Here is a 16,749-nt window from a genome sequence, read left to right as displayed (position 1 = left end):
GCACCTGTCTTTTGTAGTAGATATTGCTATGATGGTTTAATTGGTAGAGAGTATAGAAATAGACTTATGTTTTGTATATCTTGACCGTTGACGGCAGTGAATGCCAATGCTACGATGCAAGGACGCAGTGTAGAGAGATGCATTCTCACGAGAAATCACGATTCAATAGGTTGGACAGGTGGTTACAACAATTGTAAGAGAGAATTATGAGCAAGTAATTTGGTAATAGTGGCAGTCTTGTCGATAATACGGAATACATACACCAAACGTATCCCATTTGCATACATGTACCTGCGATGCCATCTGTCACCTGATGAAGAGCCTAGTTGTCTCATATGGCGTAGATCATCTCAACAGCCTTCACGAATGGGATTTCTATTACAAGAGACATCTCGGGGGAGTGATGACGCGCTCTTCCGATATTGGTTATGATAGGTCAGCATCACATACGCATACCACTCGCCGAAACGATATATCGAGTCTTGGAGTCCAGAGGGATCAAAGCGGACAGCCGGCGTATACGTGGAAACGACAAACTTGGTGAGCTCATATAGGAGACAGCAATCCCAGCCTACTATATTAATCTAGATCGGAAACATGGCAACCAGGCTGTATTGAAGTGTCATTCATCACAGCATGCATCCTCAACCTCGAGATACACCATAAGAACAGTCCAGTAACTCGCCACACGTCAAGCTAGAAGATCGTCCACTGTACTTCCGGGATCACCCTCCGGATCGACGTCCTAGTATGAAGCGGTCTGTGTAGCATCAACCTTGTTTAAACGGTGTCTTACATGAGAGGTCAAGCTTTCTCTTCTCCCCCCTTACCCACTGAGAAACAACATTACATCACGCCACATATTTGATAAATGTTAATAATTTTTATTGCTTTTCGCTGTCTTGACTCAATTCAAGAGAGGGGATGTCACACATTTTTCCTACTGCGTGACTCGGTACGCGTGAATTTTCCTCCTCGGCGCCGCAGCACTCGGCTGCAGCCATTCCGTGAACCTCATGACGCCGTTGAAAAGAAAAACAACCCGAGTAAAAACACAGAGCGCCATGCTAAGAGAAAAGAAAAGAGTGGTAATATACATGTAGGGGTACAAGTTGCGTTATCATGAAAGCTGGTGTTGCGTGAGGGCGATATCCGTCCCGCCCCGGTTGGTTGCATTCAACCCGGCACACCGCTCCTTGTTTTCTTTTTCTTCCTTCATTCGTACAGGTTTCTTTTGTTACATGGCCGCAGCTTGTCTCTGGCGCTCTTGGCGGAGTTTTTCCATGACTCCGATGACTCCGCCGTTGCGAAGGCGCTCGAGAACAAGCCGCATGCCGTCACGGCTCTTGCTGAGCTGATCGATGGTCTTGGTGGAGGCGAGGCTCTCAATGCTGCGCTGAATGCCCTTGGCGCCGAGTCCGCCAAGGAATCCGGGCAGCCATCCACTGCTCTCCTGGGCCTGGCCAATCTTTCCTCTGATTTTCTCTCCGAGTCTTGACTTGAACATGACACTAGAGTTGACGTCGGTCTCGTTCCTGGCAACAGCCTCAAGCGAGCTGGGGACTTTGAAGTGTTGCTTTTCGACAACGGAAAGTACACCAGTGAAGTTGAGATTGCGACTCTCCGTCTTCATCCATCCTTCCTTGATGTCCACAACACTGGTCTCGAGAATGTATGAGGCCTTCTCGCCAGAGGTACCACCCGAGACGCTTGCGGGCAGCAATTTGTATACTGCGCTGGGCATGCGGCTCTTCTTCAGGTGGATGCGAGTGGTGTAGAGGCGCTGGGTTTTCGGGTCGACATGGCTAGAGATGGTGTCGGTGCTGAGGACATGGGCGGCGAAAGGATTAAGCTGAGGGGAAGAGTATCGCAGGAAGTAGGCGAGGGTGACGGTCGGGAAAGGGTGGGAGTAGGTGTGGTTGGTGGAGTGCGTGAGAACCATTGTGAATATTGTTACAGTAGTCGTTGAACAAGAAGATGAAGAATGCTGTATGGCTCAATGCTGCTGCGGTTGCGGAAATCCAGAGGCTCAGCGGTCAAAGACGTCAGATTTATGTTGTGCTTGAAATCAGAGGCTCGGCTCTGGCTTGGTCGCTTGAATTGCTAAGCCGGCAATCCGCATGTTCCGAGCAACGGGCGGACAAGTCAATCGTGACAAGAAAAGGGACAGGAAAATGGAAAGGAGAAAGCCAGGAGGGCGGAAAGGCAATCAATCCAAAGCCTCTGGCAAGAGGAGAGGAATCGACTGACGGCGATGGCAGTGGCACGAGCATCAACTTTTTTGCCGGTTATAAGCACGCGGCCAGCGGGGCTGTGATTGGCCACCGGTGAGGGGAAATGCTGCAGCGGCCTCAATCTGGGGTTGCAGCTTCACGTGACGCGAGGCAATCCGGCGTATGAGAAGCTGCGAGCTCTACCCCACCACAGCTTTTTGGGTGATGACAGGGCCATTTGTCACACTGACTTGGACATCCTTCACGAACGACTAAGGCCGGATAATGTGGCAAATGGCCAATCCAATTGCAGTCGATGTTGCTGGACACCCAATCACACTGTTTTGTTGCAGTACAGTACATGTTCTATCTGTATATGTGCGCATCTTGTATTACAAGGAGTATCCAAAAACCCAGAAAAAGACAAGCGTCGGCGAATTCTATCCCGCTGCTCCGAAGAAGCCCCTCGGCGATACTACAGTACAGGTAGGTATATACGTGTATACCATGCTTCTCACGACCGGGTTATATCAGGAACTCTTCGCCAGCAAAGTGCCTCAGAATCACCCATCCCTCGTTGAACGTCTTCTTCTCAAATCGCACAATGACGGCGGCGTGAGTGTGTCTATCGTTTTGGATCCATACAGGGTACTTCCTCCACTTGAGAGAGTTTAGTGATCGGATCATTTCGAATTGGCATGGTGCCAAGGCAAGGGTTGGCTGCGTCGGGATCGAGAGCCGCCTCTCCCGGGCCATTGTGCTTCTGTCTTCGGCATTCATGCCTGTCTCTTCATCCTCGTCCTCATCCGCCAGATACTCTTGGTTCTGCGAATTGTTCAGCGCCTCGTAGACGTGCTCGACCTCTTCACGAAGCGACTTGATCAGGATCGGCACCCGGTACTCTGCAACATTGATGCCTGCTAGGCCGCCCTCATGTAGCTTAATGCGCTTCGTGCTTCGTATGGTTTGGAAGACCGAGTTGATAAGATAGGCCACCACGCCAATAGGAACCAGCACTGACACCGTAATCATGAACGGGATTCCTCTCATCCACCGCACGCTCGCTTCGGTGACGGATGACAGAGTGATCGGTGCGGGAACCCTGGGCCGTGGAGAGAACGGATGTGCCGCATCTAACAGGACACCTTCTCCATCCTTTTTAAGAAAGTTGACTTTGATCCGATCTATTTCCTTGTAGGGATCGGTCTTTTCTATGCAGGTCGTGTAATATACCGCGCTTCGATCATTAACGATGTTGCTGTATAATGTATGTCTCCTGAACTTTTGCAGCCCCAGCATAAAGATGGACTGGGGATCGGCCATGACGGATAGGAGGGGCCGACCGGTATCTCGGAAATTATCAATCGTGAACAGTTGGCTCCCTGACATGGACAACGTCCTCGCGCCTAGCACGTTCCACATATGGTTGTGCCATCCTTTGAGGGGAGTCCGTACGCCGAGATGTGGCGAGGCAAAGGTCGCAAAGTTCTGTTTTCCGGCATCAGCAGTGGCCCTGTCTCAACCTAGAGAAGCATGTGCTTACCACGCACTCAACCGAGTCCAAGATGCCCTTTGCGTAGAGCAGACCAACGGCATACCGCGACACCAGGCCGCCGAGAGAGTATCCCACAACGCTCAGCTTCCTGATCTTGCCGCCATTGTTCTCTATCGTCTTGATTTCCTCTATAATCTCGGCGCAGACTCGCTCGCCGCCAAGCTCGATGCCGTCGTATGTGAAGCTGCCGCTGTTTCGCTTGGCCAGCAGGAGGTAGAGGTCGTCAGGGGAATGTTGGGCCCGCAGCGTCTTTGCGATGTTGTTCATGTGGTTCGGATTCCCCCATAGCTGTAGTTTGACGAGTTAGCTCAATAACACGCAGAGAAGCCCTCAGGATGTCCAGATACTCACTCCGTGAACCAGGACGCAGAGGTGATCTGCCTTGGTGCTTCCGCCGGCAAAATCCATCCTGAACGCTGCGCCTAGGAGTCGCGAGCCAGCCAAGCGAGCAGACATTGGCTGCGGGAGAGGCTATTGTGACTCGTCGAAAGGGGCGCAAGCAGGTATTTATTACATGGGGGACGCATTACGTAGGTCGTCCGAGGCAAATTGATAAGGAAGTCCACGTTTGGTTTTTGGCTCCCAATCGAGTAAAAAGCGTAATCGTAATGCCAGAGTCGCCGGCCCCGTATTTGCCGGAGCGCTAAAGGTAGTAGTGGGCTGATATCCACATGCACGCAGAGGGCGATGTGATTGATGGAGGAGAGGCTGTTGTACGTGTATTGGGCTTGTGCGATTAATCTCTTTGATGAAAAGCGTCGTCATCAACTCCCTTTATTCATTTATCCTTTGTATCAGGTAGAAGAAATTGGTAAGCTCATTATGCAAGAGCTGTGTTCTTCAAGCAAGCGATTTCTTACCCTGTATGTTGCGTAACCAGTTGTAAACTTGGAAAATACAGCACCCAGTTGGCAATAATGCTATCTAGTTGATAAAGAAAATTAGCATGGACTATTGCAGTAAATGGTTAAAGAGCTTGGTTCTCATTCTACACTTGTTGAGATGGACATGTTGAAGAATACATAGTACCAGATGGTATTCAGCTTCTTCATTGGAAATACCAAACCTAGGTATGAAGGTCATGGGGAGACATGAGCTCTTCGTTGTGCTTACCATGCAAAACAGGCTCAGGATGTAGTCATCTTTGGAAAGAATTATGAACAACAATTGCCTCGGGAAACTACAATAAATACTCGAGAATCTTTGTTTAATGCAATTCTCTCCCCTATTCCACCAATGTTCTAGCTGTTCGTCTTCAGGTACTGAGCAACAGTGCCCCATCCTGCTGCTTTAGCGCCCTTAGCGGCCCTGTCATGCCTACACTCGGCAGCCTCACGCCTAAATATCGGCCTTAGCGCCCCTGGCTCGCCCCTGCAGTACGACCGGCCAGGAAATAGGTGCCTGCTGTAACGTGTATCCATGCTTGCTTCATCAAAACAACCCGAGCTTCTCAGATCTCTATCAAACAACCAGCCCGTCTCTTGGCCGCTTGCTTTGCGGGGAGATGCAACGCATTGTTCCGCCCGTACCGATGATTGCTTAGTACGCAGACCAACTCTTGCTCAGCAGATACTGACCGCGCATCACTTCCCTCTCACTTTGATCGGGCTCTGCTCCCGCTAGGCCGCCATGAGCCTCTCACTCAAGCACATCCCCTGCCCGGCAGGCAACAGATGCACCGCTTTCCAGTGCATCTTCGGCCACGAAAAGGACAATTTGAAGATCAATGAAGAGAGCACTGGCGAGCTAGAAAAGGATGAAGCATTGCCACCTCCAGATAACGATCGCCCAAGCAAGCGCTTAAAGGTCGACGCAGAGAACCCTTCCCTCTCATCGCAAACTGGTGTAGCCTCTGATGGTCGGACGGGGCAAAAGCCTGCCGGGAATCAGAAACAAACTCTATTGCAGAGTGTTACGCGTCCAATCTCACCTCCTCCACTGAAGAGGAAGGCTGCTGCTTCCACTCAGAGCGCAAACGCTGCCACCACCAAGAATCAGCAGCCGACTACGAAGCCAGGTGCTTCCAGCTCCAAGACGACTGTGCCAGCGAAGCTGAAGAAAGCCGAGTCACTCAATCCTCGATTACTCAAAAGCTCTCCAGCAAGTCATGAAATACGATTAAAGCTACTCAGGCTTGTCCACCAGGAATTCAAGCGTCTAAACGAGGAACTAAAGAAGACTGTAACCGACCAAGAGAAGAAGCTGCTTTTATCCGACCAAGATCTCATTATCCGAGCTCTCGACGAAGAGCAAGCTTGCGCCATTGAAAAGCCAGCCGTGTATTCCAACGTCATGAAGAACAAAGTTATGCAGTACAAGCGCATGACGCCAGCTCAGTGGAAAGAAACCAGAGCTAAAGAGAAGCAGGAAGCTCAAAAGAAGCTTCAAAAAGACGACATGATTGATGGAGAGCCTAGAAAGATTGAGACTGGTCTCACGCACGCGCAGGAAGTGGAGCTATTAAAACGTATCCTTACACCACTTGACGATATGGGGAATCACGGTTATGTCCCTGCAGTTCCGACACAGGAACAAATCAAGTCGGCCGTGGATGGTATGGAGGCAGCAAAAGGATGGGAGAAGTGCGACCGCTGCCAGCAACGATTTCAAGTCTTCCCTGGTCGGAGAGAAGAGGATGGCGCCCTTACAACGGGAGGAGCATGCAAGTTTCACTGGGGCAAGACTTACGTCCCAAGCAAGGCACCTGGTGATAAAACAAGAGTACCCAAACGCTACCACTGCTGTGGTCAAGAAGTCGGCGACTCAGCTGGATGCTTCACCCACGAGCATCATGTGTTTAAAGCGAGCGATGCAAAGAGATTGGCCGCCGTTCTCAACTTTGCAGAGACGCCGGAGAATCCACTCGCGCCTAAGGACAGGGCCGTCTGTTTTGACTGCGAAATGTGCTACACGGTCCACGGGCTTGAGTTGGTGCGCCTGACGGCTACCTCGTGGCCGACGGGAGAGGACTTGCTGGATGTCTTAGTCCAGCCTCTGGGTGAAATCCTGGATCTCAACTCTCGTTTTTCTGGCGTCTGGCCTGAGGACCTCGCCGCAGCCGAATCGTGGTCCGTCAACGACGATCTCAAGCCATCTAAGGACAGCGATGAGACGGGAAGTGAGGACGGCGAGCTAAAGTCTAAGAAGAAGAAGCTCAAAATCGTCTCTTCCCCCGAAGTCGCGCGAGACCTCCTCTTCTCGCTCATATCGCCAACAACACCCCTCATCGGACATGGCTTGGAGAATGATCTTAATGCTATGCGAATCGTTCACCCAACCATCATTGATTCCGTCCTGCTCTACCCGCACAAAATGGGCTTGCCATATCGCCATGGCCTAAAGACGCTGATGAATGTTCACATGAACCGCAAGATCCAGCAAGACACGGGACCAAAGATGCTTGGCCACGACTCTGGCGAAGACGCTAGGGCAGCTGGGGATTTGGTTCGCTTGCGGGTCATGGATGTGTGGAATGATATGAAGAGAGTCGGCTGGCGGGTTGTTGATGGTGAGGTTACCCCTCCTGAGGGCGAAGGAGGTGGTTTGACGGAAGCGTTTATCGAGGGAAGCAATTAAGCTGGCTTGAAGCTGGACAGGGAGGTAACTGAGAATGATTATGGGATGGTGTCCTCTGGGGTGAAAGAAGACCCGCCATTGGCATTGGCCGTCGTTAATAAATTTGAATATCTGGTTTCACGCTCTACGCATACTCTTTCTTATATTAGGTCAAGCAGACTTTTCATCGGGCGAGCTTTACAATACATACGCCAAGGATTAGAGCATATAGTTTTGTTTTCACATAAGGCTTCTATTGGCCTTCCATGGCTAAAAGTACAAGATTCTCGTGATTGGGGATTTCTTTTCCCCCCTCATATCCCAGCAATGAGCGGGGTGGTCTCCATGCTTCCGTTTTCATTATTCCTACAATCCACTTCACGCCCTGCCTACAGACAGCAGAAGCTGGCTGCCGTTGCCTCCCTTTCCTCCTGAAGGCAGATACGCCACATTGGGGTTCGATGACAGGGCCTGCGCAATCTCTCTGCTGGCCTCAATCTTTCGAATCTTCACCAACCCGTCGCCGGACTTGGCAATGGCCTTGCTGATGGTTTCTGCGCTCTCGGCTTCACCCTCTGCGCGGATGACGCTGGCCTGGCGCTCCTGCTCGGCCTTTTCGACGATGAATCGTGCGCGCTCGGCGTCCTGCTGGGCAATCTGCTTCTGCTCGACGGCCTTTGTGAATTCACGGCCAAACGTCATATGGGTGATGGACACGTCCTCGAGGGCAATGTTGAACTCGGCGGCACGGCGGGTAAGGTCGCTGCGGATGCGCTGCGAGACGGCCTCACGCTGGGTGATGAGCTCGGCGGCGTCGAACTGGGCGACGATGGCCTTGAGGACTTCGTTGCCGATGGAGGGGAGGACTCTCTCGTCGTAGTCTGCGCCGAGGTTCTGTCATTGTAGTTAGCTTTGACTGTAGCTCTGGATGTTCTGGGAATAGATGCTTACCTGGTAAATCTTTGGCAATGCCTTGACATCTGGTCGGTGCAGGACTCGCAGCGTCAAGCTGACCATCTGAAGATCCTTGCTGCCGGTGGTCGTGGCAATGTTCCTGGGCTTTGTCCGCACGTCAAAGATGACGCTCCTCTGCAGCCAAGGGATCAAAAAGTGCGTTCCCTCGTTGACGACATCCTCCTTGACACCGGACAACCTGTCGAAAATCACGGCTCTTGTGCCGCCCCGAACGTCGTAGATGGACTGTGTGATGAGGAATGCGCCGGCAGAGGCCGGGATGGCCATGCGGTACATCAGGTTGAGGGTTCGCGCAAACGCCGCCATGTTGAGTCGCTGCTTCAGCAAGAAAGCCCCGGGATCCTCGAAAAGTCAGCTGCTGAATTTCCCACAGGCGAAACTTCTCGTTGCGACTGGGTTCTGCGGATTATGAAGCTTGTCCTGCCTGCTGAACTGAAGGTGTCCCGCAGTTGGTGCTTGATTTTCCGTCCGACGAGGGCGCTAGGCCGGTTACGGCAAGCTCGGCTAGACCCGCGAGGATGCTCTGCGTTTTCACCAATTCCGAACCCGAACTCATTCCACCTCTACCTCTTCCCGCATCGAAAAGGATAATCGCAACACCGAGATCCTGCTGAATCAGACACAATGAGACCTACTCAGGTTCGTCTGGGCGGTGGCGCCCCTCAACCCAAGACCGGCCAGTATGTACAACCTCTCCCGGGCGGCGGATGCGGCATCGTACCACCGAGTTGCGGCTTTTCCACGAGATGCGAAAGTCGAGTTCGATGGATGAGGATGCGGCCTCTGCGCGACGATGTTTGAAGAATTGGTGCTGATGCTAATCTTGCTTAATAGCTGGCTCGGTGACTGGGGCTCCTTTGGTGAGTTTACTCTTCTTTTCGAACGATTGCAACGGACCACTCGCGAAAAAGACTTTGAGGACGCAAGAAGCCGGATGGTGGGGGGTTGGAAGGATGATTCAATCGGTTGATTCCTCGACGCAACGAAAGCAATTGGAATGGAATACGGTGAACGGGTTACGGGGCAACAATTGGATCGGGGATTGCGTCGAAGGACTCGCTGGGACGAACTGCGAAGATTGAAGGAGTCACTCGCATGCTAACACATGATGCTATAGGTGGTGCCAAGCAGAAGGGCATTATCGACTACGGCCTGTCTGCTAACCGTCAGAACCCCTTTGCCGGCGCTGCCCACGATGCCCTCTTCAACACCTTCCGCCGCACCAAGTCCCAGGTGTTCTACTGGCTCCCTCCTATGATCATTGGTTACTACCTGATGAACTGGGCTACCGAGCGGTACGTCGACCAAGTGAAATACGCTACTACTGGTACTGGATTCAGGGCTAACTTGTAATAATAGCAACCACTACCTCAACTCCAAGGCTGGCCGTGCTGAGTTTGCTGAGTCGGAGGAGTAAAATGGTGCACGACTATGTTGAATTATGGGTGTCCAGGGGACCCAGTGTATATCAGCGTCTAGATCAGGAGAAAACAATAGAAACGGTTGGCTCTACGAGATATTTGATCCTGTCCCTCGTGAAGAGGTTAATGCTCCGGTTTGATATGCGGAAGTGGCTTTGTAGTGTGAAAGAGAGGCCCAGGAGAAATAATTAGCGAGGATGAGTGCTTATACTCTATATCGAGTGATATTCTACGACTTTACGGCACTCAATTTGAAAGACTTTTCATCATAAGCTTCATACCTACGTCTGCCATCACACCAGCATAAAAACTCTCGTGAGCCCATGCTCCATTAGGTCATCCAAATCTTGACCGACATGATAGGCTGATATATAATCACGTGACCGAGCAGTAGAGTTCTCGGCGTCGGCACTACAAAACGCCGAAAATTTTAAGAGGGTCCCTCACCGAGAAAAAAGTTCAGGTTGAGTAGGAAATTTTTGAAGCGCCTCAATCGTGGGAGGACGACAGACATTGAAAAAACGCGACCAAGTTGCGCAAGACGTCCAATTGGTGCACCAAAGGCAGTTTGGATTCTGTCTGGTCGATTGAGCCCTTTTATACTTATAATAAGCTTTCAATCATCCATTTGACACATTAATTTGGTCTTTTTTGCTTCCCTGTTTTACTTCTTCCTCGCATTCAAACCATCCAGACAGCAGCCATGGCCGCCGAAAGATCCGACAAGAAGGACAAGAAGGAGAAGAAGGAGAAGCGAAGCGAAGAGTCTGGCGTGAGCAAGTCCAAGAAGGAGAAGAAGGACAAGAAGGACAAGAAGGACAAGCTTGCTTCTGCTCTGGACGAGAAGCTCCAGCAGGATGTCGCTGCGCAGAGTGCCGTGAAGGTCTCTGAGGAGGCGTCCGATATGGACGAGGACAAGACCCCTGAGGTGGCTCTTGAGCGAAAGGTTGTGCCGTTTGCGGTTCCTCTGGCCGATGAGAAGGGCCAGAAGAAGATTTGCAAGACCATCCGAAAAGGTAGGTTGCTTCACCCACGCTGCCTTGCGCAGGTTGCCTCATGATCTTTCCTTTGGCTTTTTCTCCCTCTCCTCTCTCTACTCCATTCAAATTAAGCTATTAGAACTAGTTTACTAACGGCGAAACTCTTTCACAGCCGCCAAGAATGGTACTCTCAAGCGTGGTGTCAAGGAAGTTGTCAAGACTCTGCGAAAGTCTCCCCCCAGCGCCCCCGGCTACACCTCATTCCCCGGTGTTGTCATCATTGCCGGCGATATCTCTCCCATGGACGTCATCTCACACCTCCCCGTGCTGTGCGAGGACCACAACGTCCCCTTCATCTTCGTCACATCGCGCGCTGAGCTGGGTGCCGCTGCCAAGACCAAGCGACCTACTAGTGTGGTCATGATCATGGAGAAGGCTGAGGGAAAGAAGAAGCCCGCTAAGGAGGCTGACAAGGACGATGACGAGGACAGCGGCGAGGCTTATAGCGAGACCTACGCTTCCTTGGTCAAGCTTGTCCAGAAGGAGGGCAGCAAGCAGGCGTTCTGGACAAAGGGTGAATCGAAGGCGTAAAGAAAAAAAAAATAGGGGGCAAGACGAGGTGCAGTATCTGACCCGAGTGTCAGAAACTGGTGTTGGGAGAATGATGTTGATGCGAAGCGCTTAATCTGGGTGTACATTAACCATACCAGAGGGATTGTCTTGCAGCAAGACTTTGTTGGGGCAACGGCGGCGTTCAGGCTATATAAAGTACTGCATTGATCAATGGAATATGTTTGGCTTTCTACTATACGGCTATTGGCTCTGAGTTTCTGATTTGATGTGGCTTGGAGCGGCGAAGTTGGGTCACAGAGGTGGAAGTTGCAGATATTCCGAACTGAATTTGACTAATATAGGTTTGATGTTATACAACAAAGACCATCAGATGTGATGGCTTTACATGATATGTCACGGATTCCCCATCCAACTCCTGAAAACCAGCCTCAGGAAAAGAATTACTGAGAGACATCCCGTTTACTCAAAGGGATTGGTCCTAGTTCCCCACCAGTTGAGGACCAAGGACAGGCCAATTGTCTCGAGCAGCTTGGCAGCGACATTGACGCCGACAGTGTCAAGAGGCCTCTTTTCGCTAAAGACCTGAGAGAGGAACTACAACACCCAAAGTCAGTCAGTCCCGAGAACAAACCGAAAAGCACATCAAACAGGGCAAAAAAACATACCCCAGGAGCCGACGTCGCCGCAAAGATCAAGGCGCCCAGATACGCAGCGCCCTTGTGACTCAAGGTGCCCGTGGCATTGAGCAGGGCGCCCACGCCGTAGCTCTGCAAGGCAGAGCCGACAAAGGAAGTGCCCCAGGCGACGGCGGCGCCGCTGGCCTCGCGGGAGCGGATGAACTCCTCCTTTGTGTTGGAGGCCTTGGCGCGGTGGTAGGTCTGGCCGAAGACGGGAGCGAGGACGACGAGTTCGACGCCGTGGTTGAAGAAGGTGCCGAGGGCGATAGCGGATGGTTTGACGGGGGGGAAGTCTGTTTTTGTGTGATTAGTTTGTGAATTGGGAGTTGGGAGTTGGAGGTTGTGAGTGGCAAAGTGAGTGTGAGCGAGGTTTGAGACTCACATTGGAGAGACATGATGATTGTTATGAGGATATGAGGAGATGAGAAGACAATTCTCTGCTATGAGCTGATTTACAGATCAGATTCAGCAACTACTAATACAATGATATTCGTAGTATCTGTGCCGTCACAGGAAGTAGTTCCAGTCCATTTCAAAGGCAGCAACCGTCACGGTATTTGTACTTGTCCCCTTGCATCATCACAAGCCACCTCTCGGTTCAAAACCGCATCTATTACGTCTTGCCCCCTCTAATCTCGATCCGCGCCAAAAGTCTATCCCATATTCTCTCGCTACTCGTATGTTTTTGGCCCTGAAAGCAACTCCGCTTGGGAGTGAGAGAGTCCTGGCGAAACCATTTCGTCACTGTGATGATGATGTCACCACTACGCCCTCTATTTTTTTTTGAGGGTCATGTTTGTTACGAGCCCCGGATGAGGAAATTCATTTTTTCCAGAAAGACGGACTCCACAAGTTTGAAGTCAATTTGACGACTTGGATTCATTTTTAAAGGGAATTTCGGATCATTGCTAGTGCCTTGGTAGGTGGTTTGGCACTTCGGTTTTACGTGGTGCTTGTCAACCTTCGTTTTTTGACGGCTTTGGCAGGTCGAGGTCTTATTATGTAATGGCGCGGGCTCTTCACGCCAAACCTTGCTCGGAACATGTCATGTCTTCTTCATGTATGTAATGAATGCATGCGTCCTAGAACGAAACCTTGGTTGCCGGATTGTCTGCAGGGCGTCGGAACAAATGCACGTTTTCTCCAGACGGCGATCTTTTCTTCTAAAACCCAGAAAACCTCGGCACAGAAAATCCCCAGGAGTGAGATTTTAAACGAGACGGTTAAAAACCACCTCCTCACGCACATACATATAGTACAAGTAGAAACAAATCGCTTAACCCGGAAGCTGACACGCACACGGACCTTTTGAGCCACACCAGATGCGAGACGATGCAAAAGCCGCGAAGCTCATCCGATTTTCCCAACATATTTTAAAGCAGCATGGACGGAGGAGACGACCAAGATTTCTATTGCTTGGGGCCTTTCTCCACTGCGGGGAATGTTCGTCTTCGGGTTTGAGGCGTGGGGCAGGTTTTGGTGTGAATGCCAAACTTGGGGTCGTTCTGTTTTTTGAGTGAAGCTGGGCGACAAGTGGTGGCATAGGGATTATATGACGGTTTAAATACTAACAGTCAGGTAGAGAAATTGTGTATAATGACTATTTATTCAGGAGAATAGTACTTCGTTCCTTTGTAGAGGCATATCACGGCGGAGCGCTGGCGAGCCACTCCCATAAATCACTTCACATTCATAAAGACACAAGCAGAGAGGCATGCAAATCATCTTTGCAAAAAAACTGGCAGTCTCCATATTGGCTTGAATCAACGTTGCCCATAACCATAAGCCATCTCCCGCTCTCATCATGCCCATCCTCATCAACCCAGAATGTAAAACCAAATGCCGTATTATAAAAACATTGATCCCGCTTCCTCTTCGCCGCTTTGTTGAAAAACCCATGTGTTACTCATGCCATCCAGCAGAATATGTAAAAAAAAAAAAAAGAAAAGAAAAGAAAACTCCCATAACGTCCTTTCCTCGTATATTATCCCGTACAAGGTGCGCTTTTGTTTCACTTTTTGAAAAAAAGGATCCAGGCTGGTCTCAACCGTGTACTCTCTCTTCCATGAGCTTCCCTTTCACGCTTCGTCACTCGTCTTCTGGCCTCAGAGACTGCCAATTGTTTTTGCCCAGTTTTGCATTATGTGTTTAAAAAGCTGAGATGATAATAATGAAAAGAGAAAAAAAAAAGCCAAATAACAAATCTTTGCCGTGTGAATGTTCCCATAACCCTCTATGCTTGGAGATGGCCATACTCGCCGCTGCGTAACCCTAATAAAGCTCTAACATCATGAACGTACTGGAGACCTTCCAGTAGAGGTACTAAATGCATCAAGTCGCCATCTGTCGGGTCGTTGATCCAGCCTTGGATCGGTATGGCGTTATCTATCAGATCGAGTTAGCCTGGGCGGTTGCGCTCTCTACCACAAAGTCGGCAACGTACCTTCATGGAACAAATAGCTCAGCGGGCTATTGTCCAGAATCATCACTTTACTCAGATCCGGCTCAACAGAACTCAAGTCTTTAATGTAGGCTCCTTGTCGATATGTGCAGTGTTGACGATAATATCTTGCTGAGAAGAACTTTCTTTCCGTTTCCAGCCAATCAATCACCGGGTCGGCGTACTCCTGGACTGATGCGGTAAAGACAACCAAGTTGAACCACTTGCACACTCTACGGAGAAACTCGTCGCAAAAGGGTCGCTTGTTGACCCAATACAAGATGGGGTGCTGTGCAGCGCTGCTCTGTCCACTCATTCCCAAAGTCGCAGTGTTGAGCTGGACCTCTATCATATGACCGCTGTTCATCCGCCCTCCTTTAGACATGCTGTGGATGAGCGTTTCGTCGAGATCTAGGATAAGCGTCTTCTGTTGCTTTCGTGAAGGCTCAAGAAGATTCAGGTACGATGGTTGTCGTCGGGGGATCAATGGTCGTGGTGGCGCAGGTGTCTTCGGGTACTTGGTCAGGGCGGCAATCGGAGATGTTGGAGACTTGAGTTGCGCAGACAAGTCGCCCCGACTGAGGTCACCCTTGCCATGAGAGGCGGTAGATTGTGACTTTCTATGTTTTCGCTGCTCTTCGTCGTTTAGTTTTATTCGAATAGAGCGCCGAGCCGCGCCCGTTTCATCACTGGATTTGGCTGATTTGGAGCGAGTATGCCGGCTCTTGGCGGCACGGGGTTCGTCTTCGGACTCGGAGGATAGACCAGACGATGAGGTGCTGGAGGAATGAAACGATTTGGCCGGGACTCCGAGATGCCGTGAATTTCGACCGGCCTTGTTCGCCTTTTCGGGAGAACCATACAGACTATCCGTGCCCAAATCGCCGCTGTGGAAGCCAAACAGCTTTTTCAGCTGTGTCATTGGCGCAAACTTGCCAAAGTCGTCGTAGAAGCAGGAGATGAGGTAGTATCCGGGCGCAGTCAGCGTAGCAAACAGCCACTGAATGGTGCTGATGATGCTGGAGGCGATGCCCCGAGGCAGCACATGCCACCATCTCGAGCGCTTCCCATCCGGCTTGGATTCGCAAAAGAGCGGCGTCTCCTCGGTGGCAAAAGCCGCTTCGCCGTCGGCGCCGTATCGCTTCTCGGAAAGGGAGCCCGAGCCCTCGGCGGTCAAGGGCTGGGTCTCGTGTCCATCCGCCTTGTCGTCGGACACGTCGAGGTCGAGCGCCTTGTCGTCGAGGCCGGCGCTGATGCTGTTGGATCGGGAGTGGGTTGGGCTCGGCGGCGGCGACACGCGCGCGGTGATGATGTTGAGCGAGTTCATGACGAACAAGGAGAGCACTCCATGGGACATCGGAGGCGGCTTCGGGGCGGGATGGCAGATGCCCACGACGTGGAGGGAGCGAAAGGGAGCGTCGCAGCAGATGCCGAGGCGTTCGAGGCCGCTTCCGGCTCTCTAGGATGCTGCCAATGGCCCTGCAACGCGCTCCAGGGGGGTTAAAATGAGCCTCCGCAGGGCGCGCGGGAAACGAGTGTCATGAGTGAGTCGCTTCCAAGGGGGGGAGAGGAGGTGAGAGAAGAGGCGGGAGAGAGGCGGCGGCAGCGATGGATGCGATGCAGAGACACGGCGAGACGAGGCAGAGAGAAGAAATGACGCTACGAGCGAGCCACAGAAAATCTAAGGTTCGACTTCCGAGGGGGAATGTCTTAATGAAACAAGCACCAGACAGCCCGTCTAGCAGTGCAGTAGTACAAGTACTCGTACAAGTACTTGGCCAACATAAGCGTTGAGGCCAAAAATCCCCCCAAAGGAAATCGGGCCAGGTCGTCATCATGGCTAGCCATAGCGGGCCAAGGCCGCTGGGAGGTCAGATGCCGCCCACGCTAGGGCGGTTTTTGGGGGGGTTTGCAGCAGAATCAGCAGGGCTGTTGGGGGAGCCCTATTGTGTCCGTGGCCCAATGCGCTGCTCTGCTTGGAGCCCGTTTCCGGGAGAGTGCCGAGGGAAGCGGTATCGATACAAGGAGTGAGCGTGCATCGTATCATGCAGCATGCAGCCGAGGATGATTATGCTGGATATCTATGGAATACTACCTGGTGGATGGTATATACAAGGTAGTACAGTAGCTCCCCAGTAGAGATGGTCAGAACAACAAAATAGCGGCATCAAAACTTTGTCTTAGTACTGCTTCTTCTTCTCTTTAGTTCTTCTTTTTCTCTAGAGTTCGAATCTACTGTATGTATATCCTCGTATTGTTAGGCCGTGCGCTAGCAAAATGTCAAATCAGCCCATGCCGAACTTTGAACTTATTCTTGTCCCCTGGCCACTAAATCAGAAACATGCAAGGCCGGGGTAAGA

At 51.3% G+C, this 16,749-nt stretch overlaps 8 protein-coding genes across 8 annotated transcripts; 3 read left to right on the top strand and 5 right to left on the bottom strand.

Annotated features, from left to right (window-relative positions):
* Positions 1–869: 869 nt before the first annotated feature.
* TRIVIDRAFT_215493 (uncharacterized protein) lies at positions 870–1,970 on the bottom strand (the record flags this gene model as incomplete). The annotated part of the gene is made up of 1 exon (XM_014104375.1): positions 870–1,970. The coding sequence occupies one exon, from the start codon at positions 1,940–1,942 to the stop codon at positions 1,238–1,240; it is 705 nt and encodes a 234-aa protein (XP_013959850.1).
* A 768-nt stretch (positions 1,971–2,738) lies between these two features.
* On the bottom strand, positions 2,739–4,176 carry TRIVIDRAFT_55025 (uncharacterized protein; the record flags this gene model as incomplete). Its single annotated transcript, XM_014104374.1, has 3 exons — positions 2,739–3,701; positions 3,757–4,056; positions 4,120–4,176. 3 exons carry the CDS (start codon positions 4,174–4,176, stop codon positions 2,739–2,741), a joined length of 1,320 nt encoding a protein of 439 aa, XP_013959849.1.
* A 1,221-nt stretch (positions 4,177–5,397) lies between these two features.
* TRIVIDRAFT_62314 (uncharacterized protein) lies at positions 5,398–7,344 on the top strand (the record flags this gene model as incomplete). Its single annotated transcript, XM_014104373.1, has 1 exon — positions 5,398–7,344. One exon carries the CDS (start codon positions 5,398–5,400, stop codon positions 7,342–7,344), a length of 1,947 nt encoding a protein of 648 aa, XP_013959848.1.
* A 200-nt stretch (positions 7,345–7,544) lies between these two features.
* On the bottom strand, positions 7,545–8,685 carry TRIVIDRAFT_82072 (uncharacterized protein; the record flags this gene model as incomplete). The annotated part of the gene is made up of 2 exons (XM_014104372.1): positions 7,545–8,217; positions 8,275–8,685. 2 exons carry the CDS (start codon positions 8,602–8,604, stop codon positions 7,702–7,704), a joined length of 846 nt encoding a protein of 281 aa, XP_013959847.1.
* A 191-nt stretch (positions 8,686–8,876) lies between these two features.
* Positions 8,877–9,812, top strand: TRIVIDRAFT_82071 (uncharacterized protein; the record flags this gene model as incomplete). Its single annotated transcript, XM_014104371.1, has 4 exons — positions 8,877–8,978; positions 9,133–9,158; positions 9,416–9,593; positions 9,658–9,812. 4 exons carry the CDS (start codon positions 8,923–8,925, stop codon positions 9,713–9,715), a joined length of 318 nt encoding a protein of 105 aa, XP_013959846.1.
* Positions 9,813–10,422: 610 nt separating this feature from the next.
* On the top strand, positions 10,423–11,284 carry TRIVIDRAFT_120434 (uncharacterized protein; the record flags this gene model as incomplete). Its single annotated transcript, XM_014104370.1, has 2 exons — positions 10,423–10,735; positions 10,872–11,284. Coding segments are annotated over 2 exons (726 nt in total), but the record flags the coding sequence as incomplete, so codon positions are not given.
* A 443-nt stretch (positions 11,285–11,727) lies between these two features.
* TRIVIDRAFT_79374 (uncharacterized protein) lies at positions 11,728–12,446 on the bottom strand (the record flags this gene model as incomplete). The annotated part of the gene is made up of 3 exons (XM_014104369.1): positions 11,728–11,866; positions 11,938–12,242; positions 12,332–12,446. 3 exons carry the CDS (start codon positions 12,342–12,344, stop codon positions 11,732–11,734), a joined length of 453 nt encoding a protein of 150 aa, XP_013959844.1.
* Positions 12,447–14,182: 1,736 nt separating this feature from the next.
* On the bottom strand, positions 14,183–15,716 carry TRIVIDRAFT_32849 (uncharacterized protein; the record flags this gene model as incomplete). Its single annotated transcript, XM_014104368.1, has 2 exons — positions 14,183–14,334; positions 14,393–15,716. The coding sequence occupies 2 exons, from the start codon at positions 15,714–15,716 to the stop codon at positions 14,183–14,185; spliced, it is 1,476 nt and encodes a 491-aa protein (XP_013959843.1).
* Between the last annotated feature and the right edge of the window lie 1,033 nt (positions 15,717–16,749).

Source organism: Trichoderma virens, assembly GCF_000170995.1.
Source record: "Trichoderma virens Gv29-8 chromosome Unknown TRIVIscaffold_3, whole genome shotgun sequence".
Taxonomy (NCBI): domain Eukaryota; kingdom Fungi; phylum Ascomycota; class Sordariomycetes; order Hypocreales; family Hypocreaceae; genus Trichoderma; species Trichoderma virens.
The sequence above is the reverse complement of the archived record's forward strand: the minus strand, read 5'-3'. Positions and strand labels throughout refer to the sequence as shown.